An 18507-nucleotide genomic window follows, 5' to 3' on the forward strand; every position below is an offset into this window, starting at 1 on the left:
ACTGAGTTGCCTAAAAGCAGAACACTTCAGGATCCATCAAAATCCAGGTAGCCAATGCATAATTAGTCCAGCAGCTTTTAAGGGGATTGGTCAGAAGACTTGATCCCCAGATTTTGCTCAGGGAATGTGTCACATTGATTTCTTGCAGCAATTTGTTTTTCCTATTAATTTTATCCATTCTGGAAGAATTATTTTTCCCCATGTTCTGTGTCATGTCCAACAACTCTATTTTCGCCATATATTAAGGATAGCAATGCTATGAAGAATATGGATGGGAAATAACAAGCCCTTATTCCTACATAACTGGCCCTTGCCCCCATGGCCAGGGCATCAAATGCAGCAGCATTTAGGGAATTTGTGGGCACTTCCAAGATGACCCTCTTACGGAAAACAAATGTGCTGTTTTTTGTTCAAACAAGAATGCTAGCACTCTTCTCTGGTACAGTACCTTCCAAATGCATTCATTTTTAAGTCTCTAAAAAATCATCACTATGCACATTATCTGAGCATTTTTGGTTGCAGTGATGGGATATGTAGTTCATAACATCTAGAGATCTTTAGGTTAAAAGTTGCATCTGTGTAGAAAGCAATTCCCAGAACTTCTGTTATTTTCATCAATACATCACTTCACTACTGATGTTTTGAGGTACTACAATAACAATGTAAGTCGGTGTTTCTTAATCTTGTCAACTTCAAAGCTGGATGGGGAATTCTGAGAGTTGAAGTCCACCCATCTTAAAGTTGCCAAGGTTAAGAAACACTGGTCTATGTGATCTCCAGTCATACCTAGTAGATTTTCTAGGACAGATAGAATCAGGAATCTTTCACAAGAAAAGCATGCCTGGTACCATCACACACACACACACACACACACACACACACACACACACACACGGATATACTGTAGGTTACAGCCAGTGCTATGCATTGATCAATGTTCACCCATGAGAACTAGGAGAAGATGGAGATTTTGTCTGTTCCTCCTATGTTCATCCAACTCAACTAATTTAGGTTATGTCAACTTTAGATTTTTATGTTGTGGTGTATTGTGCAAACACAATCTATTTCATTAATTTACAGTTCAGTTGGCTTGAAAATTCAATAACCAGGCTAAGTATGTTCTAAGAACTCAATTTTAGTCAGTTCTCAGCCATCATGGCATACTAGTCAAATCTATGCTTCTGGCAAGACTACTAAGGAGAAGTACATTTTCCCCCGATCTCTCTTTTCTCACTGATAGAATGGCAGGTATTATCTGAAGAACCTCATGGGGTATGATGGGGTAGTTTAGTACACCTGGAAAGATAAGGATCATTACACCCTGAAGAAGATCTAGCTCACATTTCCAACCTGTTATGTTGAAGTAACTGGGATTTGCTTATCTCATCTGAACTAGATGACAAACTCCAGCATCACATGGCTACAACTGCAGTCTCTCCCTATTGAGATTTGGCCATCACTGATAGCCATGTTCATCATAGGCATCCCTAAGAATCCTTGATGACAGTACACCCATGCAATAATGTCATGATTTAGGCAAGGTAATTGTGGCTTCTTGTAGACATTTGCAGGAGGTGGCAGAACACTATCAGATATTGAGATTTCTAGGGAATTATTACATCCAGTCCTAAGCATTGACAAGCTGGGTAGATAGTCAACCGAAAGTTAGAAGAGCTTAGCCCAATGTGCTATGGGGAAGAACTCTAGGCCTTGTCAGAGAGCTAGGAAAAAAATGCTTAAGAAAAAGTGCAAATGCAGATCTGGCTTGCTTACAGTGCCATCTGCTGCCAAGCAAGGGGAATTGCTTCAAAAGGGAGAGGAATGGCAGGCAAGTAGCTGACCTAGATTGATCAGACCAGGGGACTGGAAGCGAGTTGGGGAACCAAGTTGTTAGTGTGTAGCTATTCACTGCAACAACAATGTCAGTTTTCTCTTGCATTGTAGCAAGCTTAATGTTCATTGTATGGGTTTTAGAATTTTATTCATTTAAAATTCATTTCCTAAAGATTGTTTTCTTGTTTTGCAAGTTTGCAGGGTTTTCCTTAGTGTATTCTGATATCTGTTCCATAAGAATTAGTTATACATTGCACACAAGGTTTCATGTGCTTCCCACAAGCTTTTTGATGTGTTTTACGAGATTATAATTTGTTGGTGTGGTGATGCAGTGGTTAGAATACAGTATTGCAGACTAATTCTGTTGACTGCCAATTGCCAGCAATTTGGCAGTTCAAACCTCACACGCTCAAGGTTGACTCAGCCTTCCATCCTTCCAAGATCAATAAAATGAGGACACAAATTGTTGGGGGCAATATACTGACTCTGTAAACTGCTTAGAGTGGGCTGTAAAGCACTGTGAAGTGGTATATAAGTCTAAGTGCTATTAAATGTGACCTAATGATAAAATGGTTGATTACATTTTAATTAACTGATACGTCAATAAATGAAATTAACAGGACGTTCAACCCAAACTGCAGTCTTTAACTCAGCAAACATGGCACAGCGAAATATAAGTGGTTTGTATATAACATTCCAGAAGGGAGCTGCTGTAAAAACCTCTATGGCTGCATTTGCACAACTTATTGACTTCATTGAACTATGGTTTAATAAAATAATCCAATTATGTGGATTCACACAACATGCTTGAGGAAGTCAATTTGTTTTAGTTGTTGCATTTGCACATCATAATCAATTTGGTTACTGATATCTGTACATAGATTATGTACTATATTTACATTAAGAAAGATAAACATGATTACACTCAAATCTTGAGTTACAAATCAGACAATATTTTAACCAAGTTATGTTGTACCAAAACAGCCTATATTCTTTCTACTTGAAGTTTTAGGGAAGACATAAGCATTACCTTCACCAACCTAGCTTCATCTCTTATTTTATTTATACACCAGTTCTCTTGTTTGAAGACCACAAAAACTGAGAGTCCATATGGTAGTATAAAATATTAAGATTGTGCATCCTTCAAATTTTATCCAGAAATTGAGCTTCAGAATGTGCAGGAACCCAGCATCTCACAAACAGGAACACCTCAACACTATTCCAAAGAATGGAGTACCGTCTGGGCAAAATGTGCAGCATAGAGTTTCTCAACCCTAGTTGTTGTTGCTGCTGCTGCAGTTGTTAGCATATGGCATTGAAATATTAGCCAGGAACCCACAATGCTATTGCAGTGTAGATTAGTAGTTTGGCTGACAATTTGCCATCTGTGTTGTTGAATACGCTCGTGTGCTTCCCAAGATGTACCACAGGAGGGCGAGCTGGCTTTGCACTAGAAAGAAAGATGAGAAGCTCTTCCTGAGGCGCCATCCTAGGCGCTCTTCCTTCCCTGGACCTGCCTCATAAACAGGCACACAATCAGGAGAGTTCAGAGCCAGCAGAAATCTGACTGCCTGCACAGAGCAGCAATTTGTCTCTCCACCAAAGTGGTACCTATTTATCTACTTACATAGAACATGCTTTCGAACTATTAGGTGAACAGAAGCTGAAGCAAATGATGGGTGCTCACCCCATTGCACAGAGTTAGGACTTGAACTGTTGGAGCAAAGACCCTCTCCAGCATCATTAAACCACTAAGCCAGACATGTCAAACACAAGGCCCGGGGGCCGGATCCAGCCCGCGAAGTGGTTTCATGTGGCCCGTGAAGCCATCCTGGAAACAGTGAGGGAACGGCCCCCACTGCCTTGGCCCTGGCCCAGAGACCCTCCTTCTGCCAGAGACCCTCAGATCTGTCCCACTCCTGCCCAGGCCCCCATAGGCACCCTTGATGCGAACGATGTAGAGCTGGCCACGCCCACCCAGTAGGCCATACACACTCTAGCCACGCCCACCCAGTAGGCCATGCCCATCCTGGTCATACTCACCCGGCCCCTTGAGGGCAACCACAATGCTGATGCGGCCCTCAATGAAATTGAGTTTGACACCCCTGCACTTAGCCATTGCACCTCCTCAACCTTGGTGACTGAGAAGCAATAAGAAATTAAGTGTCACTGCACGTTTTTTTTGTTCGTCAGAAAGTTCATTTCTAACTGTACATTTTCCCCTGCTCTCTGCACCTGTTGTGATAACTTATCTGGTAACCATAGTGAATCCCATATGACTAGCTATGTTATGGTTTCAGTCTGTTTAGTGCGCATGTCTAGAGAAAGTTCTGAGTTGTTATCTGTATTGTTTTTTTCTCTTTGCTGTTACTGACTGTTACGTTAGGATGTAGCCCAGCTAGCTCTGTATAATATATATTTAGTTTTTATATTTTTGTAAGTAAAAGGTATTTAGTAAGATTATGCGTCGTGTTTTTCTTGCCTTCCTGCAAGCATATCATGCATTCTCTGAAGCACGGTCCGTCGCCCTCTACAAAGGTGATTTTTACCTTGACATTTTGGTATCGAGGATGGTTTGATTTATGTTTTTGGAGATGCATGTTTCTGCGGCTGTTATCAGTTAGTTAGTGCTAGTGAGGCAGCGGTGATTAACTGCTGAAACATGTCAGGAAGGAAGCCACGGCTGAAACGGGAGGCCAGGAGCTTGTCTGTTGGGCATCTCCCTTCGACCTTAAGGACTCCGATAGCTTCGGCCACACGCCTTGGAGAAGACGCACCTGCTCCTGTCTACGATGCAAGGTCAGTCACTCCTTTTTCTACTTTTCCAAGCTCCCTGGCAGCTGCTTTTGGAAATGTTCACACTCCAGGGGCTCAAGATGAATTTCAAAGGCTTGGAGCGAAACCTAAAGTTCAGCCAAAGAAAATTTCTTCTGCTCCTTCAAGCCCCAAGCAAACTATGCGAGATAGGGCTATGCAAGGCTACTGTGAACAAATTGGGGTTTTTGAAAGGCGTTTGCAGCAGGCAAAGAAATATGTGTCAATGGTTCAGCAATATGAGAGGAATTATGAGCATGAACCGGCCATATTGCCACACCCACAAGGAGAAGCCATATTGCCTCCTTCTTCCCCAAAGCCTAAGTCACGCCCATCATTGAGTGTCATGCAAGACGATTGGGAACCGGAGGCTCCTATGTCACATGATTATGGGCTGTCCCAAAGGCCATACAGAGCCACAGTGATGCCTGAAGCAAATGTTATAGCACCATCTACTGGTGAAGCTGCATTAAGACATGAATTGGAGCTCTCACTCTCGCAATTGTCTATGGAGGAGTCTTTGCTCAGAGATACAAGATTTCTGCCGTTATCTGAGGCTCCAGCCCCTGATGGTGCTAGGATTCCTGTTACTGTTGCTTCTCCTGTTAATATTGCTTCTATGCAAGCCCCTCTACCTGGCAGAACACAGCCATATTTAACCCACATGCAATTGCCACTGGGTTCTTATATGCGAAGGCCAGTGTCATCTGCAGATTATGCTAATGCACCAGTCCAAGCGCCAGCGCCTCCTGCTGGCCAGGGTGGAATAGCAGCTCAAAGACAGGCACAGCCAGCACCAAGACTACCGGCAGCTTCAATGCAACTGCCGCATGTCCAGGCACAGACGCCACTGGTGCCCACTGCAGGTTATGGTCGGATTGCACAACCTGCACAGCCAGTACCTCAGTTGTATATTCCTCATCAAACACCTTCCATTGTACCACTGGCTGGTGATTCAAAATTAAAGAAGTCAGGACAGAATTACAGGGCATGGGTCAGTGAGGTTGGACTTTTGTTACGCAGAGAAGGTACTCACATGATGGTGTTTAATCCTCCTGCCCAGCCATGGACTCCTGACATATGGGACTTGGATAATAGAGCATGCACAACATTATTGATGTCAATGGACATTGAATTGCAGCTCACGTTTTCACAAGATGCAACTGCCCAACAAATTTGGACTCAGTTAGAGGCATGTTATCGGCCTACATCAATTGAGTCTACATGTTTGCTTTTGTCTGAGTTCCATGGTTCCAGATTAAAACCTGGTGAACATATTGGAGCACATTTGACTAAAATGAAAGGTATTAGAAAAGAACTGGGTGAAAAAGGCTATCCTATTGATGATTTTCAAATGATCAGCATTATCATCAATTCTTTGAATCATGAGTGGAAAGATGCTATTTCCAAGATTAATCAAGTGCCTATTGCTCAACGCACAGTGGATCATGTATGCAGAATTTTAGCCGAAGAAGAGGCACTTATGCAAGCTGCGCCACATTTAAGGGAACCACCTGCATCAAGAGCTTCAGCGAGGCGTGCCTTCCGTGGAAGGACTTACGTTCCAAGAATGCCAAGATGCTACATCTGTAATCGTGTGGGACATGCCACCCGGGATTGTCCCCAACGAGTTCCAGCGCCCGTCACATACCAGCCCAGAGGAACAGATTCCAGAGGAGGCAGAGGTAGAGGCGGACGACAAAGTCGTGGTCGTGGTTCCAGGCGTGATTCACAAGCTCCACTTGTCACATTGGTTGTGACCAACGATCCACAGCCTCAACCAGAGTACGACAGACGACTTCTTTGGACTTTGGACAGTGGAGCAGCATTACATGTTACCTACAGAAAAGAGCTTTACACAGAGATGCACGAGCCTGAACCTGAACTTCGTGAACTTTACTCTTTTTCCAATCATCCTGTTCAGGTCATGGGAAAAGGAACTGTCTACATTGAAGAGCTCGGTGCTCTCATTCCAAATGTTTACTATGTTCCGTCTGCCAGTAGTAATTTGCTTAGTCAGAGTCATTTGTCTAGGTTTTCTCATTTTCAGGTCCACCATCTTGAAAAAGCAAGTTATATAGTCAAAGACGGAGATATTGTTGCTGAAACCGTGTTGATTGGTGGTGTTTATTATGTAAAACCAAAGTCTAAGCAGCAAGAGCAGGCAAGTATACACGTTCCAAAAAGCACAGGCCCAGAGAGAGACGTCCCAGAGAGAGATCCTGTTGCTACTCCAAAGGTTCCTAATAATGATAAAAATACAAAAAAGACACAGGTTGCTCACAGCAAGCCTGGGGTTCCTAACAAAAATGCTAATGTTGAGAATTCACTAACAGGTAAACCTTTGCATTCCAGGTGTATCCATAAGTGGCACAGAAGATTGGGTCATGCCAGTTTCCGTGTTCTGAAGAAGATGCCAGAGTTCGCAAGAGGTTTGGATCTAAAGGGGTGTAAGGTGTTTTTGGACTGTGCTGTCTGCAAGAAAGCCAAATCCAAGGCAGCAGCAATTCCAAAACGCGCTACACGCCTGTCAACACGCATTTTTGATTTGGTACACACTGACATAGTTGGTCCTTTTGCACCAACACTTGGTGGTAAAAGATATTTCTTGACAATCGTTGATAATTATTCTAGATATGGATATGTATATCCTATGAAAGAAAAATCTGAGACCTTTCAGATCTTTAAAGACTTTGCTAGTCTTGTCTATACCCAATTCGAGGTCAACATTGCCAGAATCCAGAGTGATCGCGGTGCTGAATTCATGTCTCAGCGTTTCCAGGACTGGATGCGTGAGAATGGGATAGTACATCAGACATCCGCTCCTTATACTCCAGCTGAAAATGGGGTGGCAGAACGCAGAAATGGGGTTTTGCAAACCATGATGCGTTGCCTCCTTGAAGATGCTAACCTCAGTCTTCCATACTGGGGTGAAGCTATCAAATATGCTAACCATATCATCAACCGCACTTGGAGTAGTGTGATAAATCAGACCCCTTATTTCATGTTGTATGGACACAAGCCTGATCTCTCACATCTCCATATTTTTGGTTCCTATGCTATGGTCAATATTCCTTTAGCCCAAAGAAAGAAAGGGGGTCCTGCAGCAAAAAGGATGAGATTTATGGGCATTGATGATAATTCAAAATGGAGCAAATACATTGACTCTCATCATGTTATTGTGGTTTCACAATCTGCTACTTTTGAGGAAGATGCTGACTGGTCCAGGATTCATTCTAACGATCCTGGAGTTTATTTTCCTAGAGATGATGTTGCTGATGCCACGCAACCTGATCAAGATTCACAGGAGAATGTTCCTTCCACGAGTTCTTCTCAACCTACTGTTCCGTCTTCGCAAGCCGCCGATGTTGCTGCTGGCGACGATGATGAAGACGAGGACGACACAGAAGAAGAATGGACGGTTGACCCAAGACGTTCCAAGAGGACCACAAAGGGAATCCCTCCAAAACGGTATTCGTGGCAAGTAACAAAAACACCTGTACCTTTGATTTGTAATGTTACACTTCCACCTGAGAAGTTCACACAGATCAAACATCTTCCTGAATCAGAACAAGATAAATGGTTTGAGGCAATGCAGGCTGAAATGGACAGTCTAAAGAAACTTCAAGTGTTTACGCCTGCAAGCCCTCCAGCAAACAAGAAAGTTATTGGTACTCGATGGGTCTACAGGATCAAAAAGAAGCCGAATGGTGAGTCGTTGTACAAGGCCAGACTCGTAGCCCAGGGTTTCGCTCAACGTTATCCTGAGGACTATACAAATACATACTCACCCACAGTGCGGACTGAAAGTGTGAAAATTGCTTTAGCCACTGCAACTATCCTTGGCCTAGAGGTTTTCCAGTTCGACGTTGAAACGGCTTATCTACACGCTGATCTTGATGAAGAAATTTACGTCAAAGGTCCTCCAGGTTTCCGACAGCAAGAAGGGGATACCTGGTTTCTACACAAAAGTCTTTATGGTCTGAAACAGTCTGGTTTAATGTGGTACTTATGTCTTTCTGACAAACTAAATTCAATGGGCTTTATTAAGTCCGAAACAGATGAATGCGTGTTTACTAAAAGATCCGGTAATAGGTATGAGATAATTCTTGTTTATGTCGATGATATTGTTTATATTGGTCCAAATAAGCAGATGAGTGAGGTTTTTGCTAAAGCTTTACAAAGGTTCTTCACACTGAAGTGTTTAGGATGTATTAACACTTATTTAGGTGTTCAAATTGCCAAAACTCAGAAGGGGTTTAGTCTCACACAGGAAGAGAAGATTGAACAACTGTTACATCACTGTAACATGGAGGACGCTAAGCCTGTGAGTATACCCATGCAAACCGACTTTCACATTTTGGCACATGAACCAAGTCCTGAGTTCGAAGATCAAACACTATATCGCTCAGTCATTGGGTCGCTGCTGTATATTAGTAGTTGGACTAGACCCGACATTGCACTTAGTGTTAATCTTTTATCACGACACGTAGGCAAGGTAAAACAGTTTCATTGGACATGTGTTAAGAAGTTATTGAGGTATCTAAAACACACCAAAGACATGAAGTTGTTGTTGGAACCCACACATACTGACTATGCAGAGTTATGTTGTTTTGCAGATTCAGATTGGGCGAGTGATAAGAAGTCACGGAAAAGTACATCAGGTTACATGATGTTTTTAAATGGATGTCCTGTTTACTGGCATGTGCGTAAACAGAATTTTGTTTCTTGTTCCTCTACAGAAGCTGAGTATGCTTGTGTGTCTGATGCATGCAATTCTTTAACCTGGTTTGATGCTTTAATCACAGATATCTGGACACATCCGATTCGACCAATCACAGTGATGGAAGATAATGAATCTGTGGTTTATATTTCTGAAACACGTTTTACAGGTTCAAGGTCCAGACACATTGACATCCGATATCAAAACATAAGGCAACTGGTGAAACAAGGTTTTGTGACATTACAGTATGTGCCTACACGTGATCAAATTGCTGACATGCTGAACAAACCACTTCCTACAGCCCAGCATGAGTATCTGCGTGAGAAGATGTGCCTTACTTGAGTCTTCACTTTGCTGACGAAAGAAGGGGAATGTCACTGCACGTTTTTTTTGTTCGTCAGAAAGTTCATTTCTAACTGTACATTTTCCCCTGCTCTCTGCACCTGTTGTGATAACTTATCTGGTAACCATAGTGAATCCCATATGACTAGCTATGTTATGGTTTCAGTCTGTTTAGTGCGCATGTCTAGAGAAAGTTCTGAGTTGTTATCTGTATTGTTTTTTTCTCTTTGCTGTTACTGACTGTTACGTTAGGATGTAGCCCAGCTAGCTCTGTATAATATATATTTAGTTTTTATATTTTTGTAAGTAAAAGGTATTTAGTAAGATTATGCGTCGTGTTTTTCTTGCCTTCCTGCAAGCATATCATGCATTCTCTGAAGCACGGTCCGTCGCCCTCTACAAAGGTGATTTTTACCTTGACATTAAGCACCCTATTTAGTCCCACCATTTTGTCATTCATGTATTCCTTTCTGCTAACATTGTTTTCCCACAGTCAAATCAGCTGTATGGCTTTAAAATAATTTCTTCAAACCTAATAACTTATTAATCCATCCTTATTAATGTATTCCTTAAAAATGATGCTGAATATTCCATTATCGAATGCAATATGTTCTTCAAGGGATGGCTTTTCTTTCTAAAAGCAATTTATCAAACAAGCTTCTTAAATGAGGAATGTTGTGAAGCTGAAGAAAATGCTCGAAAATGTGTAAAAGTGATGGGAATTTATGAAAGAACTCTGAAATCTCAAAATCTTATTTTAAGAATAAACTCCTCAGATTCTTAGTGGTATAAAGATAGTTTAAATTCTGAAGTCAGATGTGTGTGTATATGTTTAAAACATGCTTCAGTTTGTTTTATCACACAGTTTCATAGTGTCTACTTGAGAAAGTATCCATACAAACATTCTTTTGTTATTACTATCCCAAGGAAATAATGTTTCAATTGTCCTAAACTCATTATACTTCGAAGAACCTGGTTCTTCATTACGGGTCTGAATGGAAAAGCAGGGGGAATTATATCCATAGCTGACCATGGTGAATCTCTGACAAAAGGCATTTATTGTTACAATTTTAAAACAGAGGCCTATAGGGTCAAAATCAGCACCCAGCCACCTTTAGTTAAGCAATACCAGGCTTGTAATACCTTGGAGTTAAGAGACACAATGGAAAGTTACAAAGGAACACAGAAATGAGGACTGTTTTTATCACACAGGGGACTAACAATGGCAAAACACACAAGACAACACTCACCCCAGAGGTGATTTTGCTTCCTCTGTTTGCTCTGGGCTCATCACCAAATTATCTTTCTTTGTTCATTGCCCCAGCCCACCCCCACCCCTTCTTGAATACTTCCCTCCAAAATTGGTATTCTTACTACCCCTCCAGTATTTGGATTCCATCCTCAGAAGGACCCATGTGGGAACAAACAACAAATCATCTCATTGTTGGGGGGGGTCTTCTCATCCATGCCCACCCTCTTCCCTCCCCAGATATGCACACTTCTTCTTCACAGCTTCCTTTTCCCCTTATGTCCCCCTCCCTCCCTGAAACACACGAGATGGCTTCTCCCATCAATTCTTTACATTCACAAACAACGAAAGCAGAGGACAATCCCAGTTCCTCAGTCAACACTTTGCATTAAGGCAGCCTCCACCATGTACTGCCGCCTGCTGCCATCTTTCCTTAGAGCTGTCAGTTCAAATTATCTGCCTGAGGGCCTCTTTACCTGGAGGCCTCTTCCTTTAATTCCTTGTTCTTCCGGACCTCCTCAGCATGCTTATCCTTTAAAAAAAAGAAAAAAAAAGACATCACAAGATGTGGCTAGACTAGAGTCATCAACTTAGTGGAATAGACAAATTCATGCATAGGACTCCCTTTTTTCCCCTTTTAACTACCCTCTAATCCCTTGCATTGGGGTGACTGAAAGAAGTTGAGTGTTTACTGGCCGGATGCCCTTCCTAATGTCTATGCAGAGCTCACAGCAGATATTTTCTCTTTGCATCCAGAGAGAGAAATATCTGCTGCTAGGATCAAATTCACAACTTCCTGATTGTGAGGTGAGAGCTCCACTTCTAGGCCACCACGCAGCTCATGCATAGGATTCCCATGGCTTCCACTAGTCTTCCTGAAGAGCTGCATATCTCTGAATATCAATGACCATAAAAGAAACACGGGGAACAGGGCCACGACTATCATGTTCCTAGAGACATCTAGTTGGCTACCATAGAAGCACAATTACTGGATTCACACAAGATATACCTGTTGGGCCTTCAGAGGCTATTAGCACTTTGAACTGGATAATCCTGAGAAAGAAGTGATCCTGTTTTTCTTCACACCCATTGTAGTTAGCACACATGTCTTGATCCAGTGCAACCCATACCTTCCACCTCCATCCTTACTAGTGTTGGCCCCTCACCTTCTCCTGAAGACGTTCCAACATAGCAGCTAAATGTGCCTCTCGGTTCTCCTTGTTGGACTCCATTTTCTGCATCAGCCTCTCCTTGGCAGTTTTAATGAAATTGTTGTTCTCCTCAATGGCCTTCTGGATGACTTCTCGTTCATGTTCCCGTTTTCCTGCCAAATGCTTCAGGAGTTCTGCTTCCTGGTACTATACCCATAGAATAATATGAGAATGATATACATATATAGGATGCATTGACTGAAGGACAATGAAGCAGATTCTAGGTTAGATACAGCAGGCTCCAAGTAAATCTCTGCTAATAAAATCTATTCTTTATTGGGCTATTTTCCATTGATAACAAGATTGGATCTGATGACTTCATAAAGAGAGAAATTCCCACATCTAAATTGCTGATGATACAAAGACAATCTGTTGAAAAGTCAAAAATCAGTAGGTTGTTTGCTGTGTATGTCAGAGTTGGCTAATTTCTGCACTTTTGCCTCCTGCTCTGGTTCAAAAACAAAATTGGGGATGTTTATTGCTAAAAGCTTTGCAGCAATAGATGAATGTGCCCAAACACAGCTGGAATATGTCATGCGCACTCCAGGTACAAATATCAATAAGTATGAAGTATGCATTATTCCTTTTATAAGAAACTTTCTACTTTACCTGGTTTAAAATTGGGATAGATGGCATTCCCCAAATGTATTGCTATTTCTTTCTTTTCCTTTTCTAAAACCTTAAGTTTTGTCCAACCTAACTATGGTGGTTTAGGATTATGTGAACTGTAGTCCAAAAGTATTCTATTAAATTGACGAATGGCTTAAGAAGATGGATTTCCAATTGCCTTATAAGGATTTGAAATTTATCAATCTGTTTTCCAACCACATTTGTGTTTTGTAAACTATGTTCATCAAGATACATTTGGAAAGTTTTCCCTCTACAGTACATATCCTAAGGGGTACTTTATAGAATACAATTAACCAGCAGCTCAGGCAAGCCAGCCTGGCTTTTAATTTGTAAAATGTCAAGTAATTATAATGAGATGGATCAGACATGACCTTTCAAAGATCATGTAGAGCAAAAACAAGTAACCTATTGACAGCAGCACAGCATTTTAAAAAATACTGTCAATGCCTTGGTGATAAGAAGGATGGATTGCTTCCCCTGGTTAAAAAAAATATGAGAGAATTTGCCCAGAGTTTTGTTTTCTGCCTCTTTCAGTCCAGCAAATCTACATGAAAGTTGGATCTGAAAGAACCTCATTTCTTTCAGCTCCTACCAGAAATAAGTAGCAAACTATGACACCCAGTTTGGGATGATTCAGTTAGACAAAATATCTGCATGTATTATTTGTACACTATTTCCCATTTTAACACAGATCTCAAAGTGGTTTACAATACAGTTCAAACAGTGGGTGAAAAAAATAATAGAAACATACTTTAAAGCACTATCAAGCATCTCCCTAAGGAACGGTCAAAAAAGTTAAGATGGCTTCCATGATCTAAGCCCCACTGTAATGCATATAAAATAAGCAAGGCTTTGATCACGTCTCCATGGCCACCTTTATGATTAAAAGCTAGGAAGAAGTATAACGTCTTTGCCTGGTACTAAAAATACAATGAAGATGGCACAAAAGATACCTCACTGAGGAAGCCATTGCAAAGTTGGTGAGGTGGTTAAGTTTAGCCCTATATGTGATTCTTCTCTGAAATACAAGCTTTAGTTTACAGTTCCCTTACATATTTAGTCCACAGTTCCCTTACATATTTATATTCCTGCCATACACTTGAAACTTTTCCTGTTCTTTTCCTTTTCCTTATAAATTCTATGCTTGTGTAATCTTGCAAAAGTTTTCAAGCAAACATCAGGTAAAGATACTTGAAGGTATTATTCGCTTGTGTCTTGCCAAATAAAGCTATACCTAGATACTGGCAAAAAGAGGGGTTTATTTATTGCTATCTGAATGTACTGACCACCTGAATGAATCTGTTACATGAGTAACACAGAAGGGTTACTCATATCTAGACACCCAGATATGAATACATTATTTTAGCAATTTCTCATTTGTGCAAATTGATTTTTCTACTCAGTTTTCAGGAGGTTGACTTGATCGCCTCTGGTTTCAAGCATCTAAGATCTGCCTCTACAGGAACACATTACATTATGCATAAGCTTTGTTGAGCGTGGGGTTATCAAACATGCCTGCAGAGTTATTAAAAATGAACTGAGATACCTCCTGTGACTTAACAAATCTACCACAGAAAAGGCCCTCTCTTGGGAAGCCACTCCAAACTTTAAATTTGTTAACCTGGATCTAATTTCCAGCCCAAACAGTAGATACACTGTAAGCAAACAAGGAACCAGGGCTCTAACAAAATATTTCCTAAAGTATTTCTAAGAGGAAAGGAATGGACAAAGATCACTTCTTAAGATCAAGGGGATAGAAAAAGTGTTAACTCAGGATCCAAGAGAAAAGCTGAGCCAAGAAAAGGAATTCATTCATCTCTTTCCCCCACAGCTGTAATCCAGAAGCTATTCAGGACTACCTATTAAGGTCAAGCAGGAACAAGGATGAATGAATAATGCCTCCTAATCTGAAAGCAGGAAAGCACCACCAATTTCTTTCTTCCTGAGATCAGCCCATTTGCTGGAACTGCTTTATAAGCAATTGGAAAGCTAAATGTCTATGGAGATTCTCGGTCATCCAGGTCATAGTTATCCCAAAGAGGCAACTGGACTTCCTTTTTTTTTCTTTGAAGATGTTTTGCTTCTCATCCAAGAAGCTTCTTCAGCTCTGACTGGACGGTAGGGAATGAAAGGATTTATATTCCTTGCAGACAGCTGTTCATTTGTATTCTTTTAGTGAATCGTTAAAGCTACCTGGAGGCATATCTATATCCTCAATGTCACCTGAGTAGTGCAAATGGGTGTGGAGCCTTCCTGGAACTGTTGAAAGGACTGTGTTGTAGACTGGAGATAGATGATGTCCTATCCCTCTCCCTCTATTGAGAGAGGGCTGTTCAATTTTAACATTGCTGGCCTCTTTGACCCCTCTTTCAAACCAGCGGTCCTCTCTGTCCAAAATGTGGACTTTGCTGTCTTCGAAAGAGTGTCTTTTAAATGCAGATGGACTGCTGACTCTTGTCCTGATGGTTTGGTTCTCCTACGTTGTGCCATGCATTTATGAAGTGGTTGTTGGAGAGGTAGCTAACATTTTCCTTGAATTTCTGTCCTCCTCATTGTTCACAGAAGAAGCTAAAAATGGCTTCCTTCATTTATGTTAAACATATGCTAAAACTTCAATATTATGCTTATTTACAAGACTGTATTATGAACAAATGGAATTCATTTCTTTTAGACTTGGCTTGTGAATTACACAGTTGAATCAGCCATGATTTTCTCCTTTTATTTTATTATTTAATGACTATTGAATAAGTTAATAAGACAAGACAAGTGTCCTTTAAGAGCATATTTCCCCATTCAATGGGAAAATTTAGCCAAGTGGTAATATTGGAGAGCCAAGGTGCTGTAGTGGTTAAGATGCTGAACTAGGAGTAGGAAAACCTAAAGTCAAGTCCCTAATCAACCACAGACCTGCCTGGATGCCTTTAGGCCAGTCGCTCTTTCTTAGCCCAGCCTACCACAAGGTAACTTTGCAATAGTTAGATTAAGCAAATGCTTAAATATGTCATCTGTAATAAAACATGCATATCAATTAATGAAGAGTATTTGACAGAGGCTGAGTTTGTACATAATCTGGTTTGCATATAGATATCACATTTTGGAACTGCCAATCTCCTTTACACAGAACCAAAGAAGCTGGGTTTATACAAAAAGTCCTCTCACCAAGATTAAAATTAATTAATTTTTGCACATTCTATAAATGGAAGCACTAAGTCCTTACCTGACTCAGCTAGCACACTGAGTGAACTCAACCAGGCAGTGCAAAATGGTTAAGTCTTTCAAATTTATTGCAATGTTTAGTCAGAACACAGGAAATTAGCAACTATATATTTTCTTCTAGAGCAGGCTTCCCCAACTTGAGACCCTTCCAGGTGTTGGACTAAGCTCCATAATTCCCAGCCAGCATGGTTTTGTGGAGAATTCTACATAGAGGTTGACGCACATAATTCTGGAGGCATCCAAACAGGACACTTTTTTTCCTGAGTAATTTGATGGGGGGGCACAGTTTCCCTGACATTGAAAAGAGTGGGCAGATTCCCTGTCGATTTATTCACATGATCAAATTATCCTCTACAGTGTCTAACCTATTTGTCAAGGTTGATGCCATCGGGAAAGGCAAAGACTAAAGCCCTTACTCTGCAGAATGATAGGGAGAATCCTATCATTGGTGGAGTAGTGGGCTAATGCCTCCTTAGGTGACACCAGCTGCCTGCAATTAGTGCAGGTTCGCGTCCCACCAGGCTCAAGGTTGACTCAGCCTTCCATCCTTCCGAGGTAGGTAAAATGAGGACCCAGATTGTTGGGGGCAATAAGCTGACTTTGTAAAAATGATGCTTGGGGCCCCCCGAAAGCCCTAATAAGCAGGTATATACATAGAATGAAGGCTATTGCTAAGCACATTGTGCTTTAGATTGTAAGCCGCCCTGAGTCTTCGGAGAAGGGCGGGATATAAATGGGATTAAAAAAAACACAACAGGATGGTTAGCTCAATGGATTTGGAAGGAGTGAATAATAGGCTTTACTATCCAAAGAGGTGGCTTGCTGTTACCATAAAGCCCACTAAATGTCTTAACTGCACTGTGGATATCATGCAGATACAAACTATTTCTCACCTTACGTCGCTCCTCAGCAGCTTCTAGCTTCTTCTGGATCTCCTCCAATGAAGGGTCACGCCGTCGAGGCAGGGAGGCATTGAATTCAGGGATTCCATCGAAGGACGGTGGCTTAAGGATAACCTCAAAGGATTGTCCTGAGGTGCGCTTGTTGAGTTCAATGACCTCCATGTCAGAAATGACACACCAGGTCAAGTCTACAGTGTCTACTAAACAAAAAGGAGAGAAAAGCTGAAGAATAAGTATGCCATGAAGTAATTAAACTAGCAATGGGCATAATTTCTCTAGGCCACAGAGAAAACTATTGGAAATCTGTATCCCACAGGGGATCCGAGGTTTCCTCTGTAATGCTGGTGCAGACATGATGGGATTCATCAGCAAAGAAGTAGGCAGGAAAGGAAAAGGTTTCCAAGTTTGGAAATCAACGTGTGAAAAATCCCTTCTTTGGTGCCTATTCTTTCACCATGCTGACAAATGGCACTGAGCCAAAGATAAAAATGAAGCAATATTATATTTCTTCTTAAAGGTTAAATTCACACAACTCACTTAATTGGTTCAGCTAGAAATCTAGCTGCTGTACTGGAACAACATATGAAAGTCAGATAGCTCTTTTTCTGTTGTTGTTGCAAACCCAATCCTGCATAGTTTATTATTCCATATACCATGAGAGAAAATTGGTTTAATTCACTAATCCAACCTGTGCTATCCTCAGATTTCATTTTTGCATTATCTATCTTAATAACAGGGACGTGGTGGCTCAGTGGGTTAGGACGCTGAGGTCGATCAGAAGGTCGGCAGTTGGGCGGGTCGAATCCCGAGTGCCGCGTAACAGAGTGAGCACCTGTTACTCATCCCAGCTTCTGCCAACCTAGCAGTTCGAAAGCACGTAAAAATGCAAGTAGAAAAATAGGGACCACTACAGTGGGAAGGTAACAGCGTTCCGTGCGCCTTTGGCGTCTAGTCATGCTGGCCACATGACCACGGAGACGTTCTCGGACAAGCGCTGGCTCTTTGGCTTTGAAACGGAGATGAGCACCGGCCCCTAGAGTCGGAAAACGACTAGCACGCACGTGCGGGGGAACCTTTACCTTTACCTTAATAACACAGAATAATTACTGGAATATAATCCAATAGAAATTGTCACCCACAATACATTGTGTTGAGGTCAACACCGAGTCCTTGGAAGAGTGGCATTTTCCCTCAGTAATAACTGCAGCTTTCTTGGCAACAATATGAGTTTTCACTTACCTTCATATTTATAAGACGGTTTATTTAAAGGGTCTGAGAGGAAACAGGAACAGAAGAGGGACACCAGGGGGAGCTCTTTCATTTTTTCTTTATAGGCTATGGGAAAACAAAAAACAAAAATCAAAACACAATTACAAAAAAGGAGGAATTATTAGCAATTTCACTGGCATTTGTTCCTGGCCTTGTTTTCTTTGCTTCCTTGCTCATCTCATGGCAGATAGGGAAAGGAATTGAGGGGAAGCAGGAGAGGAAGAGCTGCTATTGGGTTCATTTTCAGATGCTGAGTTCTGCTAATGCTTTTATACAAATTCATCATTCAGTTGCACTTGAAGTGTTGTGTGTCCACAT

At 41.4% G+C, this 18507-nt stretch overlaps 1 protein-coding gene across 2 annotated transcripts; it reads right to left on the minus strand.

Annotated features, from left to right (window-relative positions):
• Positions 1–11219: 11219 nt before the first annotated feature.
• On the minus strand, positions 11220–18250 carry STMN4 (stathmin 4). 2 transcript variants are annotated; one of them, XM_081314865.1, is made up of 4 exons: positions 18160–18250; positions 16912–17117; positions 12128–12319; positions 11220–11493 (listed from the first exon to the last, which is right to left on the minus strand). In XM_081314865.1, the coding sequence occupies exons 1-4, from the start codon at positions 18239–18241 to the stop codon at positions 11434–11436; spliced, it is 540 nt and encodes a 179-aa protein (XP_081170991.1). In that variant the 5' UTR covers positions 18242–18250; the 3' UTR covers positions 11220–11433. The 2 variants fall into 2 exon arrangements, with proteins under 2 accessions (XP_081170991.1, XP_081170990.1); XM_081314864.1 differs by having other exon boundaries at positions 16912–17120.
• Positions 18251–18507: the final 257 nt, after the last annotated feature.

The sequence above is a fragment of the Vipera berus genome, assembly GCF_964194415.1.
Source record: "Vipera berus genome assembly, chromosome: 1".
Taxonomy (NCBI): Eukaryota; Metazoa; Chordata; class Lepidosauria; order Squamata; family Viperidae; genus Vipera; species Vipera berus.